General features: G+C 41.6%; 1 protein-coding gene across 2 annotated transcripts in view; it reads right to left on the reverse strand.

Annotated features, from left to right (window-relative positions):
• Positions 1 to 26532, reverse strand: part of EXT2 (exostosin glycosyltransferase 2) — a 144748-nt gene that overhangs the window by 49724 nt on the left and 68492 nt on the right. For both annotated transcript variants that reach the window (XM_060606442.3, XM_060606441.3), the window contains exon 8: positions 24912 to 25043. In XM_060606442.3, the coding sequence (XP_060462425.1) occupies positions 24912 to 25043 (132 nt within the window). The remainder of the gene's footprint in view (positions 1 to 24911; positions 25044 to 26532) is intronic.

Genomic DNA, 26532 nt, shown 5'->3' on the forward strand with positions numbered 1-26532 from the left:
TATCTCACTTGAGTTTCACTCACAACAACCCCCTGGTAGACACAGTTATTCTTATTTTGCAGATGATGAAACTATAAGATTAAAAATAGTGAATGATGTCTAATCATTTGCTTTACCAGAAAGAAAGAAAGAAAGAAAGAAAGAAAGAAAGAAAGAAAGAAAGAAAGAAAGAAGGGAGGGGAGGGGAGGGGAGGGAATGATGCTAGGTGCTCAAGGTTACACAATGTGTAAGCTGTCTAGCTCCAGAACACTGGGTGGTGGAGGTTCACAGCCCTTCCCCATGCCCTCCTCCTCCGAGTCCAAGGCAGGCATCACCATTTTATAGACTCTAGAAAATGGAACTGTGGGGAACACCAGAGTTTACTACTTCTAACTCTTCTCTGAGACAAAAATGCTGGAAGTTCTTTACCCTTGATAATCACATATGGGCAAGAGCCCACCCCAAACTCTACGATTTCCAAAGGTACGTGGAATAAATATGTAACACTGACACAGAGGAAACACATAAATTAAAAAAGGTAAATACACCTCTAACACAGAAGGAAAAACTATTAAAACCCCAACAAAATGAGGTCTGTTCTTGGGAGAAGTGGGGAATGCTAGCACACTCGAATGCCTGTATGACATTAAAAGGAGAGGAAAGTTCCCTGAGAGATGCAAAGCTTGGTTTCGGAAAACGAATCCCTTGGAATTTAAACTGAGGCACCCCCTGAAGGGCATCACAGCTCTGATTTCAAGGCACTGCCAGGAGAAGGAACCACAGTCTCTGGCAAGACGACAGATCGGGTCTCATCCCCTTGGCCAGCTCCATTTGGGAAGTGGAGGGCGGTGGAAGGGGAGGAGGAGAGGCGGGGAAGGGGGTGGGTAGGACCCGACGGTAACTTGTCTTGGTGTACTACTTTTCCACACTACTCACTTGCACACCAGGTAAGGCTTGAGAAGGTGGAAGCAGAAGAGGCAACCTAGGGGCGCCTGGGTGGCTCAGTCAGTTAAGCGTCCGACTTCAGCTCAGGTCATGATCTCACAGTCCGTGAGTTCGAGCCCCGCGTCGGGCTCTGTGCTGACCGCTCAGAGCCTGGAGCCTGCTTCAGATTCTGTGACTCCTTCTCTCTCTGCCCCTCCGCCTCTCACGCTCTGTCTCTCTCTCAAGAATAAATAAACATTAAAAAAAAAAAAAAAGAAAAAGAAAAGAAGAGGCAACCTAAAGGGGAGACAGCACGCCAAGGAGCAGAATAGGGACTGAAATCTTACCAACACTTCCCCATGAAATACAGATCTCGAGATGAGCACAGACCTAACCCAGAAGCGGCCGAGCATGTATTTACTGGGATACGGGCTCGGTGCTTTCCTGTAGGATATACCGCCAGGGTTATATGAGGCAGGTGACTTCAAAACCTGAGTCGACATGTTTGGGGTCAGTTTGGGAACTGTGTGTCCTTAATAGGAATCTAGATTCTTTCACTTAGCAGCAGTGTGACCGGGGCAAAGTACTTAACCTCTCTTGCACCTCAGTTTCCATAATTGTGATAATAATACTATTTCTCCAGCTATGAGAAATAATAAGAGTAATAATTTCTAACAATGTTAATTATTTACATTTCTTAATTGGCATTTCTTAACAACCAAGAGGCTGTTAATAAAAGTAAATATTTAATATATGTAAAGTACCTCACACATGCAAGCATTCGATAAATGGTAACCAATGGTTGACCCTGTGGGAGTAATAATTTCTCTGGGCTTTACTTTACACACGTCTTGAAAGTGGGATGGCAATTGTCAAGTCTTTTCCAGCAAGAAGTCTAGATGAAATCCTTCTTCCTCTCTACCTTGACCTTATCATGCTCTAGGGTCCTAGTTTATCCAGATTCTCTACCTCTACTCCTTCTCCAAATATACTGTTTTTATTTTCACAGTTTCCTCTTTTCCTTCCTACTCTTTATATTTTACCTTGAAAGCTCCATGAAAGCAAGAACCATAGCTGTTTTAACACCTAGCACCTAGCATAGTGCCTAGCGCTACCCGATGAAAACCTGTTTAAAAATGAGTAAGTCGGGGTACCTGGGCCGCTCAGTCAGTTAAGCAGCCAACTCTTGATTTCAGCTCAGGTCATGATCTTATGGTTCGTTAGATCAAGCCCTGCCTCAGGCTCTACACAGAAGGTGCAGAGCCTGCTTGGGATTCCTTCTCTCCCTCTCTCTCTGCCCCTCGCCTGCTCGTGTACATTCTCTCTTTCTGTCTCTCTCTCTCTCTCTCTGTCTCTCTCAAAAATAAACACTAAACATTTTTTTGTTACTGATTCTTTTTTTTTTTAATGTTTATTTTTGAGAGAGAGAGAGAGATAGCATGGATCGGGGAGGGGCACACAGAGAGAGGGACAGAGGATCCGAAGTGGGCACTGCGCTGACAGCACAGAGCTGGATATGGGGCTCAAACTCACAAACTGACCTGAGCCAAAGTCAAATGCTTAACCATCTGAGCCACCCAGGTGCCCTTCCAAAAAAGTCCATTAATACAAAAATAAATAAATAAAAATGAGTAAGATTAAATTAAATTCCATTAAATCCACAGGGCCCAGGTGATGTTCTTTCTGTCCTCTTCATGTATGGATGTGAAGAGTTGATATACACTCAAATGCGTGACGTCATGAGTTCTAAAGTAAGTTCCAACCTAGCTCATTCATTTGAAAGCACTTACCAAGAATCTTATTGTACCAAATATTCCAAAGAAGTGTAGGATAAGGATATTTAGCAGAGAGTCTGAATCTAGGTCCTGCCATTTACTAGTTTTGTGATGCGTGAAGCTACTCCTGTATGAATTTCCTCCTCTGTAAAATGGGGACCATGATGGTACCATCTCCTAGGGCGATGATGACTAAGAGAGATGATGCACAGAAGCTCTGAGCAGAGGGCTCAGCATAGAGCTCCATGAACTGTAGTTTAACACAAACACAAAAACGTGCGGCTCTCCCTACCCGTATTCTTCCAACCTGCCCAAATACTGGTGTTAGCAATTCAGCGATTGTTCCTACCGATAGTATTTCTGATGCTCATTCATTCAGTCAACATTTCCTGAGCACATCCCATATTCCTAGAAGAACGTTACAGATGCCAAGACAAACCAAGGCCTTCCCCTTGACATGCTCATAATCTGGTGGGGAAGACGGCCAGGTAAAATAACAAGTACCAACGCAAGGTGTTCAAGTCCGGGGCAGCAGGGAACGTGAAGGCCGATACAGTGGCCTCTGCCTCCCTGGAAGAGACGAGGAGGGGACTGCTGCGTCGTCGTCAAGGGTAAGCAGGCGCATGCTGGCGAACTGAGTAGCAAACAAGACAGGGAGACAAGGGAGGAGAGCGGAAACGAGAGGGACCGGCCGGGCAGGCCAACGCCATGGCACCAGAAGCCTGGAATGACGGAAGGGTCTTTTAAGTCACATGATTAGCTTCCTGTTGATGTCTTTCAAAGCTTTCTTTTCCTGAGTATTGTTTTCCTGAGAAGTAAACATGGTTCCCTTTATGTTCTTTTTCAAAAGGTCAGAAATAGGAAATGCTGCTCTACAACTAGGCTTCTGTGCCAATCGCTTTTTTCCTCCTCAAACGTAATCCCATTTGCCTTTGGAGCACAAGGACAGCGTGGAGAAAGGCGGCTTTAATTGGGGTGTGTGCCTTCACATAGACCCTCCGCTCCACTGGGGTAAGGTCAACAAACTAACCCCCAGAGAAAAAAACTGGTGGAGAAGGACATTTCAAGAATGGCATTCAGTCTCCTCTGAAATACCCTTAAGAACTGACCCCCTGCTGGCTGACCAGAGAGAGTGTCTACAGTCTGGGACCTCTTGACCCCACTTTCTGCAGGAAATCAAGCAAATTTAAACCTCCATAATTTACTCAAGACTCTGACTTCTGCCAGGGAAAAGGCAAACAACGCTGGCAATTAACTCTGTTGCCTGATTAAATCTCCATCATGGCAGGACAGGGCATGGAACCAGGCACCCAGCAATAGTGACCTGAAGAAAAGGCAAAGCCCACCTACCGCAGCGGCACCGCCAGAATCTGGGCTATCGACACCGCCTTCAAATCTCCCCCATGAAACCGTTTAGTCAGAGATGGGAGGAGAAGCCAAGAGGAGAGGTATGTATCACTGTGGCAGAGTACTGGCATGTGGCCAGAATACCTTGGCCATCTCCCGCCCCTCCTCCCAAACTTCACTTTCACTCCCACAACACCCATTCATTCTAGAAGCTTCAATAAGAAATCCAGATTGTTAAACTGCAATCACATAAAAGTAATCCATAATAGCTACAAAAACTGCCAGGTCACAAGACCAGCTGAGGAAAAGTTCTTTCATATTGCTTATTCTGGAAAGCCCTGGTGAGTGAGCAGTGAGCAGGCCAACCTGCAAGAGAGAGTCGTGGGCTCGGGTTTCAGGATGCCTGAAAGAGACGCATAGGGTCACCCTTCAGTGCAAAGGGGTTTTCCCCTTCAAGAAAGAAATTCAAACTCAAATTAGGTGTGCCTTTGGCAATCTCATACAAGGAAAGTTGTCTGGACCTCTCCCGCAATCTCATTTTGCCTTTTTTTTTTCTTTTTTTTTTTTTAGTTGAAAGGTCACGGTAGCCCGACATGAGCCTAGCCAAAACCATCCTAGCCATGGTTACCTACCATGCAGAAAGCAGAGGAAGGCAGGGAGCAAGTACATGGCCTTTGGTAACCATTCTGAAATGTTCTTGCTGCCACTACCGGAGGATTATAAAATCAAGAGCGAGGAAAACCACATGCCGTTACTAACTAAAGGACTCTTTCAACCTAAACCAACCAAATTCCAGACAGAAGAAATCAACCTTGAAGCAGGATGATTCAAAATTTAATTCCTATTACTCACCATATCAGAGATTTTTTTAAAATGTCACCACGTATAAATTCATGTGACAAGAAGAGAACTAAGCACATTGGAATGAACCCAGATTTGATTTAACTGAAGGTAACTGGCTGAGCAGAAGAGTGAGAATTCAAAGAAAGGAAGGGAGGAGAGGACAGGCTTGTTATACAGAAGCTTTTGAGCCCTTGGTAATGAGGAGCCTTACCTATCCCTACCTTGACAGAAAGGGCAGTTTCCCTGCTTGTTTTGAAGTTATCAGCCCCTACCTCAATGTGGTTTCAATTATGAATTACCAGACTAAAAGGGGGGAAAAGCTTTGATTTATTCTTTTTTGCTCCAATTATGCATGATGTGTTTCCACTGAAGATTTTGAAAAGTATTTCATCATGCCTCTCATCCTGAAGTGGTCAAAGGGCAAAACCAAAAGGAGTTAACCCTTCCATTTCATCTCGAGGTTCACAGAGACCTCCTACTAAAGGATACAGAGCAAGGCCTCGGAAGCGAACAGAGCCAGGAAAGGGTTAAGCATTAGCATCACATTACTAACGTGCATAAGGGTGGTGTCCCCTGTCCCAAATGGTGAGATGATATTTATGTTAATGGTTACTGGGAGATTTGAAAGGGGCAATCAGTAATGTGGCCCATGTTACCTTAACCATTAAACCTCTGCAGCCCCAACAACTGGGCACACACTCCACTGGGCATGCGCTGCCTCAGGAAACCAGAGAAGTACAGGGACCTAGCGCGGTCTTCAGGCCGGCTCTCTCAGATCAAGGGAGAAAAGATTCGGCGACAGGTCTGAAGTCTACTTGCTGCGTCCTACCTTTAATTCATTCCACCCACAAAAAAACAACTGATTGTTCACAAACACAAGGTAACACGGATGGCTACAATCTCACTGACTTCACGGTAAACAGACACACGAAAGATGAAGAAAATCAAAGGTCAGAAATCCCCTTAGTGCGGCAGACTTAACTAAGGGAGACAGTAAATTATCAACTTAGCATCCCTAGAACTTCCTTAGGGCAATTTGCTCCTGAATACGTTTTCTATGGTGGAGCTGGAATGAGTCTAACCGCATTTGAGTGTACCAGAATAACAGGCTTGGGCGACTCTCTGAGAGACTAACCCAGGGTCACAGGAGCGTGGGGCAAGTAATTTCTACTGTCAGTCTCTTTTTCTTCAGACGAGTTTAAGGTCTTCTCTTTTTCTTCGGTGTACTGTGGTTTCATCCTGCTTCGTGATTTATATATAGGTCTTCCTGAATCTGAAGTCTGGAATTCAACAATGACGGAAAGTTCTCAGCCATTATCCTTTCAGAGGGCCTCTTTCCACCGTTCCTCTCTTCTCCTTCTAGAACTCTTGATTAGACATCCTCCACTCTCCACATCACTTCACTTTTTGGTCTCTTTGGGTTATATTTCAACAATTTCTTCTTTTTTTTAAAAATTTTTTTAATGTTTGTTTATTTTTGAGAGAAAGAGCATGAGTGGGGGAGGGGCAGAGACAGAGAGAGAGAGAGAGACAGAGACAGAGAGACAGAATCCAAAGCAGGCTCCAGGCTCCGAGCTGTCAGCATAGAGCCTGATGAGGGGCTCAAATTCATAAACCACGAGATCACCACCTGAAGTCAGACGCTTAACCAACTCAGCCACTCAGGCGCCCCTCAACAATTTCTTTGAATCTAATAATCTAATCCCATAATCAGAGTCCTTGAAGGTGAATTTCCGCTGGTTCTCAGTCATGATATTGCCTTATTTCTTTATGGTCTTGTGGGTTGTAACTGTGATTTTCCTGAAATACTTTATTTTGTAAGAATTGAGACCCAGATTGAAGATGAATTACTCAAGAGTGGGTTTGTCTACTTCTGCTGGTCCCTACCAATTCAGGGCCACTTCCAACGAAATTCTCTGAAAGTGTATTTGGATGACACCTATTGTATGAATTCGGACCACGAACCATGTGAAGGTGGCTTAAAACTGTAGTTCTCAACAGCAGGATCATTACAGACCTACTTCTTTTCCCCTTTAACTGAAAATATAGTCTTTTGATTTCCTGGATTCTCCAGGAAGTTCTTTCTAGATTCCCCAACTTACATAGGCCGCAGGCTGTCCATCCTGCTTCCCTGCCCCATTCTTCATAGCAGAAGCCCCAGGTCATCAAATTACAAACATGTCCACGCAAAGCTGCTCTGGTTCCCAATCACCTGCCAGGATACCCAGCCTCATTTTGTTTAGTGAGTCAACAAATATCTTACTTTCATGCCAGCTTAGCAATAGGCTAAAACTGCTTTATGATATTTCATTCAGTATTTTGTTCAGTTGGGAGGGTCATATAGCATATCTAATCCATCATAACGCCAGTGACGGAAGTCTGTCTCTATTTACGCTGTCAATCTAATTATTTGCTATTGTGTTTCCTATTTAATTTGGGGGCCAAGTTTGTGTGCAAGATAAAAACAGTTATGAAAATACAGTAGTATATTATAATAGATGGAATGATGGACTGAGAATCTTCTTTAGTCTCCATTTCCTCTTTTATAACACAGAATGATGGAGAGGTAGATCTTAAGTAAGTCTCACTTTCTTCGTCTGTAAGAACAGAGCTAACAGAATGTTAACTCTTGGAGTTGTAAGGATTAAACAACAGAAAAAACATAATAGAGCCTATATGGGTACAAAAAACAAAAAGAAAAAACAAAAAAACCACTGTCCTGTGAATTTCAGTTTTTCCCCACCAGTGTCCTTCACAATTTTAAAATTTGTTCCATGTGATAAAGCATTATACTAGCAGCCTTATGTTAACAACACTTTACTTTTTATAGTCCCACACCACTTACAAAATGCTTCCACATATACTATTTAAGATTTCATAATAATCCTGTGAAATAAGTAATATCCCCATTTTACAGATAAGGATAACAAATTTCAAAGCATAAGTTCGAGTTAATAAATGGTCTTGAACTCCAAGGTTTGATTCCTTGGAGTCCTTTTCAGTGGTCTTGATTTGTCGTCGGTAATCAGTCACCATGCTACACTATTCTGAAGCTGTTGGTACCCCTAAACCCAGTCCTACAGAGGAGCGCACACAGCCGAGAAGACAGATTTGGTAGGTAACCTCTGGTCACTCAGCTCATCCCTAGGAAAGAAGGGATTAAAATGCGCACTTCAGGAATTTCTGAGCTATGGTTAGCTTACTGAAGACTCACAGGTTAGACCCATCTGAATGCCTCTCTGCAAATTCCAGCTATTATCTGAGTTTTAGCTACTTTTTTCTTGATATAGCACTGAAATTCACATTTGGCTAAATGCCCACCCTCTTCTATAGAGCCAAACTACTGTCAAGAAGGCCAGGAAAGGTTGCCACTGATTGCTTTTCAGGTAGTGGAGGAAAAAGCTGACATTTCATCCTCCTTTTGCTTGGAAAGGAAGCCAATCATTTATAAGAATCCTCATCTGGCTGCAGCTTCCATCGGTGGGATGGATAGAAGCCAGTTAAATGGCTCAACATAAGCCATATTAAAAGAATTTAGAATGAGGAAAGAGTGGGTTCCATATGCTGATGCTTTTAATAATTCATGAGTTATATCAGTCTGCAAGTAATAAATTTCGCTAAATATATCTATGGTAAGATAGTTTAAGACACTGTCTAATCAATTAAATGGGGCAAAAATAACACATCATTGATTCTGTTGGTTCATACTTTGATATATTAAAAATAACAGTTCACCTACTTGACATAGTTCACAAGATCTGGATTATTTTTAGAACATAATTACCATCCGCAGATCTGTTATTTAAGAAGTGTACTGAAAACACTTAGAAGATATGTTTTAATGAAAACACTAGCGATTTATTTGATGCAAATAAACAAAGCTGATCTACAATCCAAAGTGTTTCAAGAATGTTAATGGCAGCCGAAACAGCTACTTCTCACGAGAGGTAAAACAAATTCATGATTTCGTCTGACTATCCCGCACTTGAAATATTCTGACAGTTGGAAAGAGAAGTTCATTCTCTGGCCCAGGCATAAAAATGTTTGCTGAGCCCACTGGCTGTAAGAGGCCAGCTATGGTACGGAGGAAGACTTCACTGGTGGAGTAAACAGAAACTCCTGAAAAAGATGGAGTTACACCTTGTGGCATCTAAGCACAAAACACCAACACAGTTACGAGCAAGAAAACCAAAGCCTTGTGTGGTTCTGAGCTGACAGGAGTATAATGCCACCGGTAAAGTTGATACAATGTGGAAAGAGCAACCTCTAAAATGCAGTCATTTCTTAATTCTTCATTTCTCTGGAATTCCAATAAGGCATATGTTTTGTCTACTCTGTTTTATCTCCGCTTCCTCCTGGAAAAAGAAAAGGCATGAACCTACAAAGGCAGAAAGAACAGGCAAGGCGACAACAGTGGACAAGAATTCAACACGTTTTGGGAGGCGAAACGCATGAAGTCTCTTGCTAAACGATACACGGAAATGTAGGATAAAATATAACAAAACTCCTTTTAAATGCCCAGCTGAGGTCACAGGAAGCGGAAGTCCCAGGCACCAAAAATGAAGAAAAAGCCGCACTTGGGGGCTGAGAGCACAGGGGGTGGTTGGCACTCCGGCACCCTGTGGAGGGCAGAGGTAGTCGCTGGGCTCAGTGACTTCGGGTGTAATGTCCATGCTGGCAGAGGGACGATGTCTTTGGGCACAGGAAGTGAGGGAACTAGAAGTGGGACAGACACACAAAGGCAGAATCCCTCAAGGCCTGCACAATCAACAAAAAGGTGGCCCAGAAGGTCATTCCCTAGTAGATAGAGGCAATAAAAAACACTTCTTTTTGGGGGCATCTGGGTGGCTCAGCGTGACTTCAGCTCAGGTCATGATCTCAGGGTTTGTGGGCTCAAGCCCCGCATAGGGGTCTGTACTGACAACTTGGAGCCTGGAGCCTTCCGATTCTGTGTCTCCCTCTCTCTGACCTATCCCCACTCGTTCTCTCTCTCTCTCTCTCTCTCAAAAATAAATAAACATTAAAAAAAATTGCGGGGGGGGGGGGGGAGGGGGGCGTGTGCCTGGGTGGCTCAGTCAGTTAAGTGTCTGGCTTGGGCTCAGGTCATGATCTTGCGGTCTGTGGGTTCGAGCCCTGCATCAGACTCTGTGCTGACAGCTCAGAGCCTGGAGCCTGTTTGGGATTCTGTGTCTCCCTCTCTCTCTGCCCCTCCCCTGCTCATGCTCTGTCTCTCAAAAATAAACATTAAAACAAAAATTTTTTTAATTAAAAAAAAAAACCTGAGTTTAGGTTAGGGTGCTTTAACAGAGGCCAGCCCTCATACAGGTTTGGGGTTTAAACGAAATCTGTATCTGTCGTATGGAAACCTCCTACTGAGAAATTAATGTAAAAAACTGATTTATCTCCAGGATACCTCTGGAATAGCCAGCAGAAGCCAAAACAGACAAACAAACAAGAACAAACCGACCCTCTAGAGTGACACCCCCTTAGCCTAGGTGGCAAAGACTACCACAGAAAACCTTACTGAAGATGAACTCAGAGGGTGCCTGGGTGGCTCAGTTGGTTAAGCATCTGGCTCTTGATTTTAGCTCAGGTCATAACCTCACAGTTGTGAGATTGAGCCTCGCATCGGGTTCTGCTGTGCCGACAGCATGGAGTCTACTTGGGATTCCCTCTCCCTCTCTCTCCCTCTCTCTCTCTCTCTCTCTCTCTCTCTCTCTGTCCCTCCCTGGCTTTCATTCTGTCTCTCTCTCTCTCTCTCTCTCTCTCTGCCCCTCCCTGGCTTGCATTCTGTCTCCCTCTCTCCCTCTCTCTCTGTCCCTCCCTGGCTTGCATATTCTCTCTCTCTCTCTCTCTCTCTCTCTCTCTCTCTCTCTCTCTCAAAATAAACATTAAAAAATAAATGAACACACATTCCAAAATCATAAAACATATAAGGAAACAATGCAACAAGAGCAAAAGGCAGTAGACCAATGATAGGAGCAGACCCTGTAAGAAATTTAAAAATTGGATAACTGGAAAATATAAAGTATCTCAAATAATTAGAGATATAAAAGAATGAATTATAAACATATCTTGTAAAAAAGACACTGAAAAAAAGACCAGGCAGACTTGATAAATAATTAAATAATAAATAATAAATAATAGAGTTTCTAAAAATAACCACTGAAATTTAAATCTCATATGGATGGGTGAAAAATGAGTCACAGCTGAAGGGAATAGCAAAATCAATGTGAAAAAATTATCCAGAGTGCAGTACAAAGAGATAAGAATGTGGAAACGTGAGGGGAAAAAAAACCCTGAGAGACATAACAACAGGATGAAGGAGGTCTGACATACATTTAACAGGAAAAGGAAAGATTAATGAAAATGACAGATATGTAATATTCAGAGAGAAAACAATGGAGAATTTTCCAAAACTGATTAAAGACATGAACTCTCAGGTCAAAGGAAAACAAAAAACAAAAACAAAAACAAACACTCTCAAAAGCTGATAGAGAATGGGAATTAGAGTCACCATTTAGCAACCATTGTAACAAATGATGCAGGCAAGAAGTCACCAGTGGGAGCTACAACCAGCCTGCAACGCTTGAGAAGCAGCAGGATATTTACATGGTCTCAAAGCATTTCCCCACAAGACACAGTAAGAACAAAACAGTAATGTGACATTAGAGAAATCCAGCCAAAACCTGTGATTGAAGTTAACGTCACTTGTCACGGGACAAACTGACATAATGTGTCCACCATCATGATGTACTGAAAACACATTACTTTTGTAGTATTCCTATAAAAAAATGCATAATTTGAATTTCAACAATTTTAAATTGAATGTGTAAGTCGATACAAAAATTATCAGACAAAGCCAAATCAAGAGACATCTTACAAAATAACTGACATGTTCTCTTAAATCACATCAATGTCATGCAAGGCAAAGACTGAGAAATTGTTCTAGAGTAAGGAGATGAAAGAGACTTGACAACTAATATATGCATGTAATGCATGGTCTGGAATTTCTTTTGCCATAAAATGGACATTTAGGAAAAATGGCAAAATCTAAATAAGGTCTATAGATTAAGTAAAAATATTATATCAATGTCTATTTCAGATGACTTCGATAACTGCACTGTGATTCTATATGAGAAGTATTCAGGAGTAAAGGTGGGTTGCATCTGCAACTTTCAAATGGCTCAGGAAAAATATATATAAATATATAAATGTATATACACAGGAAAAAAAAGAATATAGTAAAATATTAACATTTGACAAATATGGTGTAGCATGTACAGAGACTCTGTACTATTTCTGGAACTTTAAGTTTGAAATTATGTCAAAATAAAAAATTAAGTAAAAAATATAGAGAATTTTAGGGCTGTTTAAGCAAGCAAACAAAAAGCAGATAGAGCAACACAAACTACCAGCAAAGCAAAAAAAAAAGGGTAAACTTTCCAATGTCCAGGAAGAAGGGACTCTGAAAACAGACATAAGGAACATTGGTTCCAAGATCACTTAAACTAAGAGGCAAAGGCAGGCCAATGCTCTCCCAGTCCTCCCTTCCCGAACCCTACGCCCACCCCCTACCCCCCACCCCACCACCTTTGCAGGAGAAGGGAAGTTTATTCTCTGGAGAAAATGAATTTGAGAGAGTCCACAGAGACCCCAGGCATGGAAGGCAGGGCAAGGCACCACACGGAAAACTATGAATTAAGTGATTATCTATAAAATGAAGAATGAGAAACTCTCCTTCCCCCCCATCCCCCATTCAGCTCCCCAAACACTTACAGCCCAAACATTATATATCCTTTCCCACCCCCAAAGGCAGAAGGATTATTCTCTGGATCAATGAACGAATTCAACAGAAATAACACATGAATACTGACATTTGGCTACCAATTGCGTCCTCAACCTCTTAACCTAAGTAAAGCCCACCAGTTGATAAGCCTTATACATGTACACAAAGCTTCCGATCAGCTTTTGGAATCTCACCCTTAAAAGAAGACTGCTGAAAACATCAGGTATTTGAAGAAAGTTTCCAATATGAAAGATAAAAAACATTTGCAAATATCTTTTCCCATTCCACTGATTGCCTTTTAGTTTTGTTGGTTGTTTCCTTTGCTGTGCAGAAGCTTTTTATCTTCATGAGGTACCAACAGTTCATTTTTTCTTTTAATTCCCTTGCCTTTGCAGATGTGTCAAGTAAGAAATTGCTGCGGCTGAAGCCAGAGAGGTTTTTTCCTGCTTTCTCCTCTAGGGTTTTGATGGTTTCCTGTCTCACATTCAGGTCCTTTATCCCTTGTGAGTTTATTTTTGTGAATGGTGTAAAAAAGTGGTCTAGTTTCATTCTTCTGCATGTTGCTGTCCAGTTCTCCCAGCATCATTTGTTAAAAAGACTGTCTTTTTTCCATTGGATATTCTTTCCTGCTTTGTCAAAGATTAGTTGGCCATACTTTTGTGTGTACAGTTCTGGAGTCTCTATCTATTCCATTGGTCTATGTGTCTGTTTTTGTGCCAATACCATGCTGTCTTGATGATTACAGCTTCGTAGTAGAGGCTAAAGTCTGGGATTGTGACGCCTCCCACTTTGGTTTTCTTCTTCAATATTACTTTGGCTATTTGGGGTCTTTTGTGGTTCCATACAAACTTTAGGATTGCTTGTTCTAGCTTCGAGAAGAATGCTGGTGCAATTTTGATTGGGATTGCATTGAATGTGTAGACTGCTTTGGGTAGTATTGACATTTTAACAATATTTATTCTTCCAATCCATGAGCACGGAATGCTTTTCCATTTCTTTATATCTTCTTCAATTTCCTTCATAAGCTTTCTATAGTTTTCAGCATACAGATCTTGTACATCTTTGGTTAGGTTTATTCCTAGGTATTTTATGATTCCTGGTGCAATTGTGAATGGGATCAGTTTCTTTATTTGTCTTTCTGTTGTTTCATTATTAGTGTATAAGAATGCAACTGATTTCTGTACACTGATTTTGTATCCTGCGACTTTGCTGAATTCATGTATCAGTTCTAGCAGACTTTTGGTGAAGTCTATCGGGTTTTCCATGTATAGTATCACGTCATCTGCAAAAAGTGAAACCTTGACTTCATCTTTGCTAATTTTGATGCCTTTGATTTCCTTTTGTTGTCTGATTGCTGATGCTAGAACTTCCAACACTATGTTAAACAATAGCGGTAAGAGTGGACATCCCTGTCGTGTTCCTGATCTTAGGGGGAAAGTTCTCAGTTTTTCCCCATTGAGTATGATATTAGCTGTGGGCTTTTCATAAATGGCTTTTATGATGTTTAAGTATGTCCCTTCTATCCCGACTTTCTTGAGGGTTTTTATTGAGAAAGGTTGCTGAATTTTGTCAAATGCTTTTTCTGCATCGATTGACAGGATCATATGGTTCTTTTCTTTTATTAATGTGATGTATCACATTGATTAATTTGTGAATGTTTAACCAGCCTTGCAGCCCAGGAATGAATCCCACTTGATCATGGTGAATAATTCTTTTTATATGCTGTTGAATTTGATTTGCTAGTATTTTATTGAGAATTTTTGCATCCATATTCATCAGGGATATTGGTCTGTAGTTCTCTTTTTTGCTGGGTCTCTGTCTGGTTTAGGATCCAACGGAATGGAAAAAGATATTTGCAAGTGACCTATCGGACAAAGGGCTAGTATCCAAAATCTATAAAGAACTCACCAAACTCCACACCCAAAAAACAAATAATCCAGTAAAGAAATGGGCAGAAAAGATGAATAGACACTTCTCTAAAGAAGACATCCAGATGGCCAATAGGCACATGAAAAGATGCTCAACGTCACTCCTCATCAGGGAAATACAAATCAAAACCACACTGAGATACCACCTCACGCCAGTCAGAGCGGCTAAAATGAACAAATCAAGAGACTATAGATGCTGGAGAGGATGTGGAGAAATGGGAACCCTCTTGCACTGTTGGTGGGAATGCAAACTGGTGCAGCTGCTCTGGAAAACAGTGTGGAGGTTCCTCAAAAAGTTAAAAATAGATCTAGCCTATGACCCAGCAATACCACTGCTAGGAATTTACCCAAGGGATACAGGAGTGCTGATGCATAGGGGCACTTGCACCCCAATGTTTACAGCAGCACTTTTAACAATAGCCAAATTATGGAAAGAGCCTAAATGTCCATCAACTTATGAATGGATAAAGAAATTGTGGTTTATATACACAATGGAGTACTACGTGGCAATGAGAAAGAACGAAATATGGCCCTTTGTAGCAACGTGGATGGAACTGGAGAGTGTGATGCTAAGTGAAATAAGCCATACAGAGAAAGACAGATACCATATGGTTTCATTCTCATGTGGATCCTGAGAAACTTAACAGAAACCCATGGGGGAGGGGAAGGAAAAAAAAAAATAGGTTAGAGTGGGAGAGAGCCAAAGCATAAGAGACTGCGAACAAACTGAGGGTTGATGGGGGTGGGAGGGAGGGGAAGGTGGGTGATGGGTATTGAGGAGGGCACCTGTTGGGATGAGCACTGGGTGTTGTATGGAAACCAATTTGACAATAAATTTCATATTAAAAAAAAAACACAAAGAACTGAAAGAGGAATTCAAAGGACACAAACAATACAAGGAGCTAAGAAAAAAACAAAATCACAGTATTTTCAGAGAAGAAAGTACTGTATCCTTGCAACAATAGGAAGCTACAGAAAAAGATTAATTAGAAATCAAGAAAAACTTAGAAATTAAAAGCGAACAAAATTTTAAAAATCAAAAGAAAGGTTAGAAGATAAAATTGAGAAAATATCTAAGAAACTAAAACAAAAAGATCATTGAAATAAAAAGAGATGATAAACAGAACAGAAATGATAAGGAAAACAAGGCTCAATCTAACACATTCATCATTTAGGTAACAGAAGTTCCATAAAGAGAAAAAAGAGGAAAACATGGGAAGAAAAGAATTGGACATATAAAACACAAAACAAAAATTTCTCAGAATTGGACATGAATTTCCAATTAAAAGAGCCCAAATCAGTGTCCACTGAACAAAAAAACCACTCATACCAAGGCATATCATAAAATTGGAGAACACAGAATTTCCCAGGATAAAAATGTCACATAAAAGGATCAGGAATTAGAATGACATCTCACTTTCTGAAATTAAAATGGGAAACTTCGAGGATAATGGAACCATCCTTTCAAAATTCAGAAGAAAACCCACCTCAACCAGAAGTCCACACCAGTCCAGTTATTAATCAAATGTGAAATAGAATAAATACACTTTCAGACATGCAAATTTATCTCCCAATGGTCTCTCCTCTTCCAGAAACCGTTGGAAAAAATAAACCAAAAAAAAAAAAAAAAAAAAAGAGGAAGATGTTAGACCTTGGAAATAAAGAATCCAACAAAGGAGAGAAAAAACAAATTCCCAGAATCATAGTGAACTTAAAATTTAGAATGCTGCCCAGGAAACTCCAGGAGCAATCAATCCAGACTGAAGCTTAAGATGAATCACTATAGGAGAAAAGGGAGGGGGTGGGAGGAAGGCAGAGAGAGAAAAAAAAAAGAAAATAAGAAAGAAGGAGACAAACGGAAAGAAAAAAAAAAGTAAGAAAAATTTTTTTATGCTTGACCATTTTCCTCTTTTGTTGGAGAACTGAGTAAAATATCAATTAGTGATAGGAACATTTAAAACTAAGAGGAGGGGCACCCGGGTGGCTCAGTTGGTTAAGTGTCCGGCTTCAGCTCAGGTCATGATCTCGTGGTTTTTGAGTTCAAGCCCCACATCGGGCTCTGTGCTGACAGCCCTGAGCCTGGAGCCTGCTTGGGATTCTGTGTCTCCCTCTCTCTCTGCCCCTCCCCCACTTGTGCTCTGTCTCTGTCTCTCAAAAATGAATAAATGTAATAAAAAATAAAAAATAAAAAATAAAAATAATAAAGCTAGGAGGAGAAAAAAAAGAGGTAACCAGTTATTAACTCCCTGGAAAATACAAAGTTGTACACGAACAAAAGCATAATCATGGTTTACTCTTGGTTCAGTTAAAAACAGTATTTATGGGGCACCTGGGTGGCTCAGTGGGTTAAGCGCCCGACTTCGGCTCAGGTCATGATCTCACAGTCCATGAGTTCGAGCCCCACGACGGGCTCTGTGCTGACAGCTCAGAGCCTGGAGCCTGTTTTAGATTCTGTGTCTCCCTTTCTCTCTGACCCTCCCCTGTTCATGCTCTGTCTCTCTCTGTCTTAAAAATAAATAAACGTTAAAAAAAAATTTAAAAACAGTATTTATATAGTCCTAATAATGCATACAATAAATACTGCTTTAATGAAAAATGGTGATAAAGCCCTAGTGGTAAGATGGGAAAAGTGAAATGTGTAAAGAAAGGGGAGAGAACAAGAGATGAAGTCCTGACCCAAAGGTAGTAAAAATATAATGTCTATGATTGAGAAATTAAAAAAAACAGCACTGTAAGCATTTTGGGGGAGATGAGAAGATTAAATCCCAGAGGAAAGCTGAGAGTTGAGAGCAGTTGCCCCTTGGGACAAACTGAGTTGCCTCAATTTTAGTTACATGCTTTATTTTACTATTTTAATTTTTAAACCATACATGTTGGTGGCAGTGCAAACTGGTGCAGCCACTCTGGAAAACAGTATGGAGGCTCCTCAAAAAGTTAAAAATAGAACTACCCTATGTCCCAGCAATTGCACCACTAGGCATCTATCCAAAGGATACAAAAACGCTGATTCGGAGGGGCACATGCACCCCAATATTTACAGCAGTACCATCAAAAATAGCCAAATCATGGAAAGAGCCCAAATGTCCATCAACTGATGAATGGATAACGATATGGTATGTGTGTATAATGGAATATGTATAATGGAATATTCCTCAGTAATCAAAAAGAATGAAATCTTGCCATTTACAACAACGTGGATGGCACTAGAGTGTATTATGCTAAGCAAAATAAGTAAAAAAAGAAGACAAATATCATATGATTTCACTCATATGTCGAATTTAAGAAACAGATGAACACAGGGGAAGGGAAGGAAAAATAAGATAAAAACGGAGGCAAACCATAAGAGGCTCTTAAATACAGAGAACAAACTGAGGGTCACTGGAGGGCAGGTGGGTGGGGGGATGGGCTAAATGCCTGATGGGCAATGGTGTTATATGTAAGTGATGAATCAGTAAATTCTACTCCTGAAACCAATAATACACTATATGTTAACTAACTTGAATTTAAAGTAAGAAAAAAAAAAGTAAAATAAAGAAATATAGTTGAGATAAAAAAAAGAAAACCAAACATCAACAATCAACCTCTCATTCAAGCAATGGGGAAATTTTTCTACTCTGCAGCTGTAACAACCCACTTATTAAGAAATTACACTCAAATATTCATTAATTGGGAGGCATGTAACTACCAAAGGATAGCAGAAATGAAAACAAAACAAAACAAATCATTATCCTGATGTTATAATACCCAGCAACTCTAGTTTCCTGGTAACTTCTGCTGCTGAATCATTTAAGCAGACATCAAGAGAGAACTAAAGTGGCCCCCCAAAAAGGGGAAAGGGAATCTGTGCTAATAACTGATCGCTAGGACATGTGCCAAGGATGACTGTGCCAAAACATTCGGTATGTTCTTAATCTGCTGTCAGATCAAGCTTCCACGGACTCTGAAAAACCATTCTAGTCACCGCCCTCCTACCAGCTGTGTGATGTAAAGAAGCAGTCAGGTTTGGATTCATGAAAGCCAGAGCCAGCAAAATGGACTCTACGAAGGCAATGGAGGTAGGACTGCATCCAGGGAAATGGTGTGAGTCGATTCACCCACCACCACCACTGCAGCTGCCATACAGGTGCGTGCTCCACAGGTATACAAGCCTCCATTAGGAAGGACCTAGGGTGTTCATGCAAAAGACCTAACTGACGCAATCATCTTAGCCCCACCCCCAGGCTCACCTCTTCAGATTGCTTGCACGTCCTCTCCGTCTGGATCCGGCTTGTGACCTCATCTTTCCCATCTTTACCTGACCATCAGCCAAGTTCTTTGCTTGGCGCCCCAGATTCAGCTCTTGGGACCTTATGCATCTGTCCACCACAGACCTAACTCGGCTTTCTTTATTCCCTGGCTACTGATGATCTGAGACTTTCTAGCTTGTTTCCATGGAAGTCACTACAGGTACGAAACAGCTCAGTGGCAAAGTCTACACATGGGAAGGTTTGAATTCCTAGTAGTGTACTGGACCCCTTGTGCAACTGTGATCCTACAAATGTCATACCTCTAAAAACAAGACTTCAAACAACTTACGTGTACTTAAAAATTCAAGCTTAAATTTCTAAATTCCACACATACTTTAGTCCATATCTAGGCAGTGGGAGGAAGGAGGGGGAGAATAAGCCAAGGAGGCCTCCTGGGGGCAGGGTAGGCTTTCAAATTCCAGAGAAACATTCCACAACCTGGAAGTTCAAGGGCACTGAGCAGAGTTAAACAGACTGTTAACATCATATCTCTTCAAGTCAGAGCTCTGTTTCATGCGTGTGAGCTGGCGCTTCTTCAGCCTCCAGAGTGATTTACTGCTCGGTAGCGTTTATAGCGAGTGATATTTTCAACTGCTCGTACACCCACAACATTGGTGAGTGGGGGCTGCAGCCTGGACATCTCAGTGCGGCCAGCCCGGACTACTTCATGTGGCTGAGATAGATGCAGTCTGAACTGTCTCTGGATGCTTCGGATCCAGGCCCAAGGAGTCCAGAGGAGGCACTGGATAGGACAGGGAGAGCCCTCCTCTCCAGTGGGTGAGTCAGGACACACACAGTGCGTCAACTCCACATTAAAGTGGGGTCCCTGGACTAGCAATATGAACACCATCTGGAAACTTGCTACAGATGCAAGTTCCAGGACCCCGCCCAGACCTACTCAATCTGTCACTCAGGCTAGAGTGGCAGCAGTCTGTGTTTCAGAAGAAGCTTTCTAGGAGAAAGACTGCACTCACCTCCTTAAGGCCTTACGGGGCCACGGCAGGCTCTGCCATCTTTTAGCCACAACTCTGATTCCTGCTCCTCAAGGGTGAAAAGTACCAACCAAGGACTCTGATGCACAACCCCCCTCTGCCGGTCCCTTGCTGAGGCTCGGACACGAGGCTCGTAGAAGTCCGGCCAAGCACATGATCCTCATCTGAAGTCTTGCTCGCAGCTAAGTTGCCCCTCTGGCTAGATTTCACAGGAAAAAGCTCTTGTTTTTCAACCTCGCTCTTATGCTGGATACAATAATCCATTTTAAGTCATTTCCGTATTTTTCTCATCAATTTTTGTCAAAGGCCATGGGACTGTAGCTAGCTCTCCTTTCTGCTCTAGGGCCAGTAGAACCAGTGCGGAAGAGGGGATAACCTGCGGTCTCTCTATTAGTGTTTCCTAGGATGGCAAATTTGAAAAACACGAAGTGTCGGTCTAAAGGGACTGGGTAAGTAAGGTTATGACTTACTGATAAAGGTGAGGTACAGTCTTTCAAGTCACGTCGTAGAAACATGACCTAGGAAAATACTGCACTCTCGAACATGACTTGAGGGCCATAATATTTTGAATTTTTAAAAAACTGTCACCGAGAGGATATGGTTTTGGTCACACATGTCAGAAACCCAAAATTCTACAAAATTCTACAAAACCCCAAATTCCCACAGTTGTTGGCCGACTGCGTCCCCAGAGCACATGGAATGCTCACTTGCTGGTCTCTGTCTGCCAGACATGCTCACATTTGGCAAAGAACCAGAGTTAAGGCAGGAGAGGGTGTCTGAGGAGCACCACCCCCCCCCCACCCCGCCCCTCCACTCCACAGGCGAGGCCCAGATGTACGGATGAGGCCTGCCACAGGCAAGACCAGAAATGACACTAATGTTACAAGTGATACAGGGGTGGAGTATTTGGGGAGATGATAAAGTTTTGCTGATATCTGCAAAAAAGGGGAGAGAGATTGAAAAAGCATATGGAAAGACCAAAAAGGCAGGGAAATACAGTCAGCCTTGCCATGAGGAGCTAAGAAAATTATTGGTGAAATAAAACTTGTTGTGCTCTCGTAAGGAAGCTTAACTTGGTGAGAAATTCCTTCCAAAGAGGAGAATGAAAACAAAGTGCCAATCTCTCCAAACCAGATACATCTGCTGCTTTAAAGTTATGCTCAAGAATTATTTTGTCAAACTTGTTCAAGTTTCGAGAGTGTGGCACAACGTGGATAATGTAACGTACCTCCTACCTAAAGATAAAAATGGCAAATGTGTCATCTGGTGACAGAAACACTTGGTTTCTACAAGGCCACCCCTCGCTATCTTTATCTCACACACACACACACACACACACACACACACACACACACAGGTTGCTGTTGTTGTTGTTGTTGTTGTTGTTGTTTACATTAAACTAAGGCAGTAACATCTGGCAAAACAGGACTCTGCTCTCACTCTTTCCTCTCTGGCCTGAGCAAGTTCAGTGCATGGCTGGCTGGAGGCCCTGACAGCGTAGCTTTGAAAACACCAGACCATCCCTTGATTTACTGACCAAGATGCACACCTCCTCCCACCTCGTGGTGTCTGATATTGTAAATTTGATGGAATCTACACAGGAGACTCCCCTGCAGGTTGGGCTCACAGAAATCACATCTAGAGTAGGTTAAATATTTCCAAAGGGGAGGGGAAAAGTTAGCTATAAATAAATCAGTACTACTCAGACCTCCTGTCAGTTGCCTTTGCTGAAAACGCAGAAATGTACAACCCGCTGCTTTAAATCAGGGCTCTCATCACCTGAGCTCCTAGAAATGTGGTGAGCACTAAATTCCCCTAAAAAGAACTGTTTAAGAAGTAAAAAAAAAAAAAAAAAAAAAAAAAATTGATCATATTTTCCAGTTGCATATCCAGATTTAAGCTTTTTATACTTACATTCTTTCCCAAATTGACAGTCCAGCAGTATGACCATTTTGTCCTACATTAAAACACAAGTATTTCAAAACTACAAATTTTCATGTACTACTTTCCCCTGGCCCAATAGTCTTATGAAAAACAGAGAATCAAAATTCCAACCATTTATTCTCATTGGACTTTTCTTAGAGTTTTAGATTAAAAGTACAGAAATAAAGTCCCACTCTTTCCACACCTTCTGGTTGGATCATGACACCCCACCTGTATGATTCTCCTGTAGAGGAACAGGGTGGTATTCTTCGTCTCAAGCTGATGCCATAGAGTTGGAATAGTAGAAATGTTTCAGCCCAGAGGAGGCCCAATGGCACCTACGAAACTCCATAAGCAATTCAAGATCATCAGAAGACCTGGGTTCTCACTTGTTTATGCAACTTGCCAATTATATGACCCCAGCCAAGTCATTACGCATTGTGACATTCATTATGTCCACTTAATAGAAGGGAAAGAATATATCACTTTTCCCATCTTCTCAACAGGGTTTAGGTCAAATGAAACAATGGATGTCACATCAGCATGTGAGTAAGCCCTAGATGGCTCATGTCCTGGGATCCCAATGTCCCTCCTTTCCTCCCTCCCTCCTTTATACATCAAGGGCCTCCTGTCTGAATTAACTTGTCCTAGGTATTACAAGAAATACCAAGATAACTCAGAAATTCCGTTAAGAAGCTTAAAACTCTACGGGAAATTATGCTTCTATGCGTGTTAAGAGTCAGGAAAGAAATACAGAAATATGCTCTAAGAGTTACAAGGAGGAACGATTACTTTCTATTTAAGGGGTCTAGGAAAACCTCATGGAGGGAGAGGTATATGAGCAGGTCACTGAAATTTGGATAAAATATGGACACTTGGAGGTAATGGTGGAGAAAGGCATCTCAAAGGCACAAAGAAGGAAAAGCACGGATCATACACAAGAAGGACAAGGTTGTGTTGGCAGAAACCCAGAACTCCCTAAAGGGGAACAGAAGGGAATGAAACCGGAAAGGCAGGCTGGAGCCAGACTGGAAGGCCCTGCAGTCAGACTGAGTTTGGACTCGAGTAGCACGCTTGCCCGCAACCTCCATGTGCCCACACTCCCTATCTGGATAAAATACCCCGTATGCCTCACTCTCCCTAACTGCTCTCACTCACCAGCCAGTTAGCATAGCCAGTTCTTCCTGTGGTCCCTCAAACTGCCCCCTACTAATTCTCACCTGGATTCCTTAAATAGGCCCCTGCCTCTGCTCTCGACCCGTCCCACCGCGAGGGATCCGTTCTCCACACTGATGTCTGATTGACCCAAAATACAATCTCCCCACTTTACTTCCCGGCTTAAATAACCCACAGATAACAGGCCAACACCTCCATGACATTTGACGTGTTCTGTGACTGGGGCCCTCTCCAGGCTTCGTCTTTGGCCTCTCCCTCGTGAGCCTCCGCCAGTCCTGCCACACTGACCTCCTTGCGGTTCCTTAAACCCACACGTTCTCCAGCGCCTCTGAACCTCTGGATCTGCTGTTCCTTCTGCATGGGACCAATATCCCCCCTTTCTCGGACTAGATAACACCTCCTTTCTCTTTTAACACTCAGATCATCAATTAGCATTGTGCTGAATGTACTAGCCAGCGTGTTTAGATAAAAAAAATAATAATAATAACCATAAAAGGTTTAAGTATTGGGAAAAAGAGGGAAAGTCAGCATTTGCACATATGATTGCAGATTTAGAAAACAAGAGAATCAACTAAATAAAAGTGAAAAAATTGTAGAACTCAGTAAAAGAATACTTAACAAAATTTATATAAAAAAACAATAATGTGTCTTTATACAATGGTAGCTAGTTAGAAACTATAATATTAGAAAGTATTCCTTTATAGAGAATAAGAAAGGTAAAATTAGAAAAAATTAATCAGGAATTGTGAAGAACTGATATAAAGAAAACTTTAAAATTCTGGGGCGCCTGGGTGGCTCAGTTGGTTAAGCATCCGACTTCGGCTCAGGTCACAATCTCATGGTTCATGAGTTCGAGCCCTGCATCAGGCTCTGCACTGACAGCTCAGAGCCTGGAGCCTGCTTTGGATTCTGTGTCTCCCTCTCTCTCTGCCCCTCCCCACTCATACTCTGTCTCTGTCTCTCTCTCTCTCTCTCTCAAAAATAAATAAAACACTTAAAAAAATTTTTTTAAAGAAAACTTTAAAATTCAACTAGAAAGATAAATCTTGCTTCCAGATAACAAGACCCATTGCGGTGTAAACTCCCCAAAGGCATGGATCTTCTCTGCTTTGTTCACTGATACACTTCAAGTACCAAGAACACTGTTTAGAAGGAAGAAGGTAGTGGGCACTCAGTAAATACCTACTGAATGAATAAATGCCTAAAACAATCTAAAAATTCCATGTGACCAACAAAATACAAATAGGATTTATATTTATATTCTGGGAGAAACTAACAGAGATATCAACCTTCCACTTGAAAAATACACACATGTAAGATCATTTTTTACCTAGCAGATGAGCACAGATTCAAGCATTCAGGGTTACAGAAGGCAGGGAGAGCCCAAATAACCAAAATGTTGTCGGTAGAAGTATTAATTGGTACAGTCTTTTGAAAGGACAATCGTGAGCAAGTTTTGACTGTGGCAATCCATAATGTCTCTAGATCGCTTTTGCTGATTATTTTCCTCACACAGTGATGGCAGTGCTGATTGAAATCATCCATGCAAAGCACTTAGCACTGTCCCTGGCAGAGACTAAGCATTCAAAATATAAGCTATTATTATTACACTGCCTATAGAATCTTTTCAAGAGTTCTACGTACTACAACTGCAAAAGTCATCGGGAAGCGTTTGATTTCCAACAAGAGCCAGGCCTTCCCATTTACCTCTGCAATAAATAAGCACACCGTCTTCCTAACCACATTGAAAACAAACTAGAAGCTGCTGCTTCTGTATTTCTGACTTTTGTTATCATTTCAGAATTAAGCTGACTTTGTCAGACCCCAAGCACAGCCTCATCTTAGATAGCTAGAATTTAAATAATCTTTACAAACTCAGGACGTCTTTCTTTGTCCCATCTTGACATCTGGACCATGGCTGACATGGTTAGCAGCGGAATTCACTCACCACAGTGGGGGGGTCATTCCATTCTTCATAGGAGAGGGCAGCATATGGATATATGCGGTCATTGATGATCTGCAGAGTGGCCAGGGCAATGGCTTTAATTGACTGGAAGTACGCTTCCCAGAACCACCGTGCCTGTAAAGAAAACAACACTGAATTAAGTAAGCAAGCGAGACAGAGTGAAGAACTAGATGCTCTATCACAGCCACCTCTGGGTCTGGGTAATTCCTTTATTCCCAAAGGGAAAGAGCCTACAGCAAACGTTCCCTGCTGTTCAAGCCAGCTGCAGCAGAATAGTGCTGGAATAGTTTGTCAAACTCAGTCAAAACAGTGTAAGCAAGTGAAGTGCACATTGGATTCAATCTGAATATAAGAGAAACTATGTCCGATGATGGCAACACATTATAGCAGAACAAGTTATAGTTCTTTTTTAGATAAAGTGAACAAACCTTAAAGTTTACAATTCAATGATTTTTTAGGTATGTACATACTCTTATAACTACTACCCATATAAAGGTATAGAACATTCAGCAACCCCAGAAGATTCCCTCATGCTTCCCAGGCACTTTCTCAATCATCCGAGAGTAATCATTATCCTGATTTCTATTGTGCCTGCTACTGAACTTCATACAAATGGAATCAAAACAGTACTTATTCTCTTGTGCCTGGTTTCTTTTGTCAACAGTTAGAACATTTAAGTCAGATTTTGCTGCCAAGGTTATGCTGGCCTCATAAAATGTTGAAAGTGTTCCTTCTTTTTCTATTCCCCGAGAAATTTAATGCAAGGTTGGCATTATTTCTTTCTTGAAAGGTTTAGAAGAATTCACCTAAAAGCCATCTGGGCTAGGTGTTTTTTGGTGTGTGAAGGTTTTAAATCATGATTAGTCCTCTTTCATCCACACAGGATTATGCGTATTTTAATGAGTGTCGGCTTCAAAAGTAGTATTTTTCAAGAAATGTGTTCATCTAAGTTGTGAAATTTATTGGACTAAATCCATTCAATGTGTTGTAGAATTTGCAGTAATATACCACTTTTCATTCCTCATGTTGATAATCTGTGTCTTCTCTTTGCATTTCCTCTTACCAGAGGTTTATCAACTTTGTTAATCTCTTCAAAAAACCAATGTTTGGTTTTGCTGATTTTCTTTATCATACTTCTTTTTTCTTATCTTTCTATCTGGTCTGCTATTATTTTTATTCCCTTTCTTCTATTTTGGGGGACTTTAATTCATCTTGCATTTAGCTTCTTTTTTAAATTTTTAAAAATATTTTTTCTTTAATTTTTTTATTTTTTTAAATGTTTATTTATTTTTGAGAGGAGAGAGACAGAATGCAAGTGGGTTGGGGCAGAGAGAGAGGGAGGCACAGAATCTGAAGCAGGCTCCAGGCTCCAAGCTGTCAGCACAGAGCCTGACGTGGGGCTTGAACTCACGAGCTGTGAGATCATGACCTGAGCTGAAGTCGGATGCTCAACCCACTGAGCCACCCAGGCGCCCCTAAAATATTTATTTTTGAGAGAGAGAGAAAGAGAGCACGGACACAAGCAGGGGAGGGGCACAGAGAGAGAGGGAGACACAGAATCTGAAGCTGGCTTCAGGCTCCGAGCTGTCAGAGAAGAGCCCGA

This window comes from Panthera onca, chromosome D1, assembly GCF_046562875.1.
Source record: "Panthera onca isolate mPanOnc1 chromosome D1, mPanOnc1 haplotype 2, whole genome shotgun sequence".
Classification (NCBI taxonomy): domain Eukaryota; kingdom Metazoa; phylum Chordata; class Mammalia; order Carnivora; family Felidae; genus Panthera; species Panthera onca.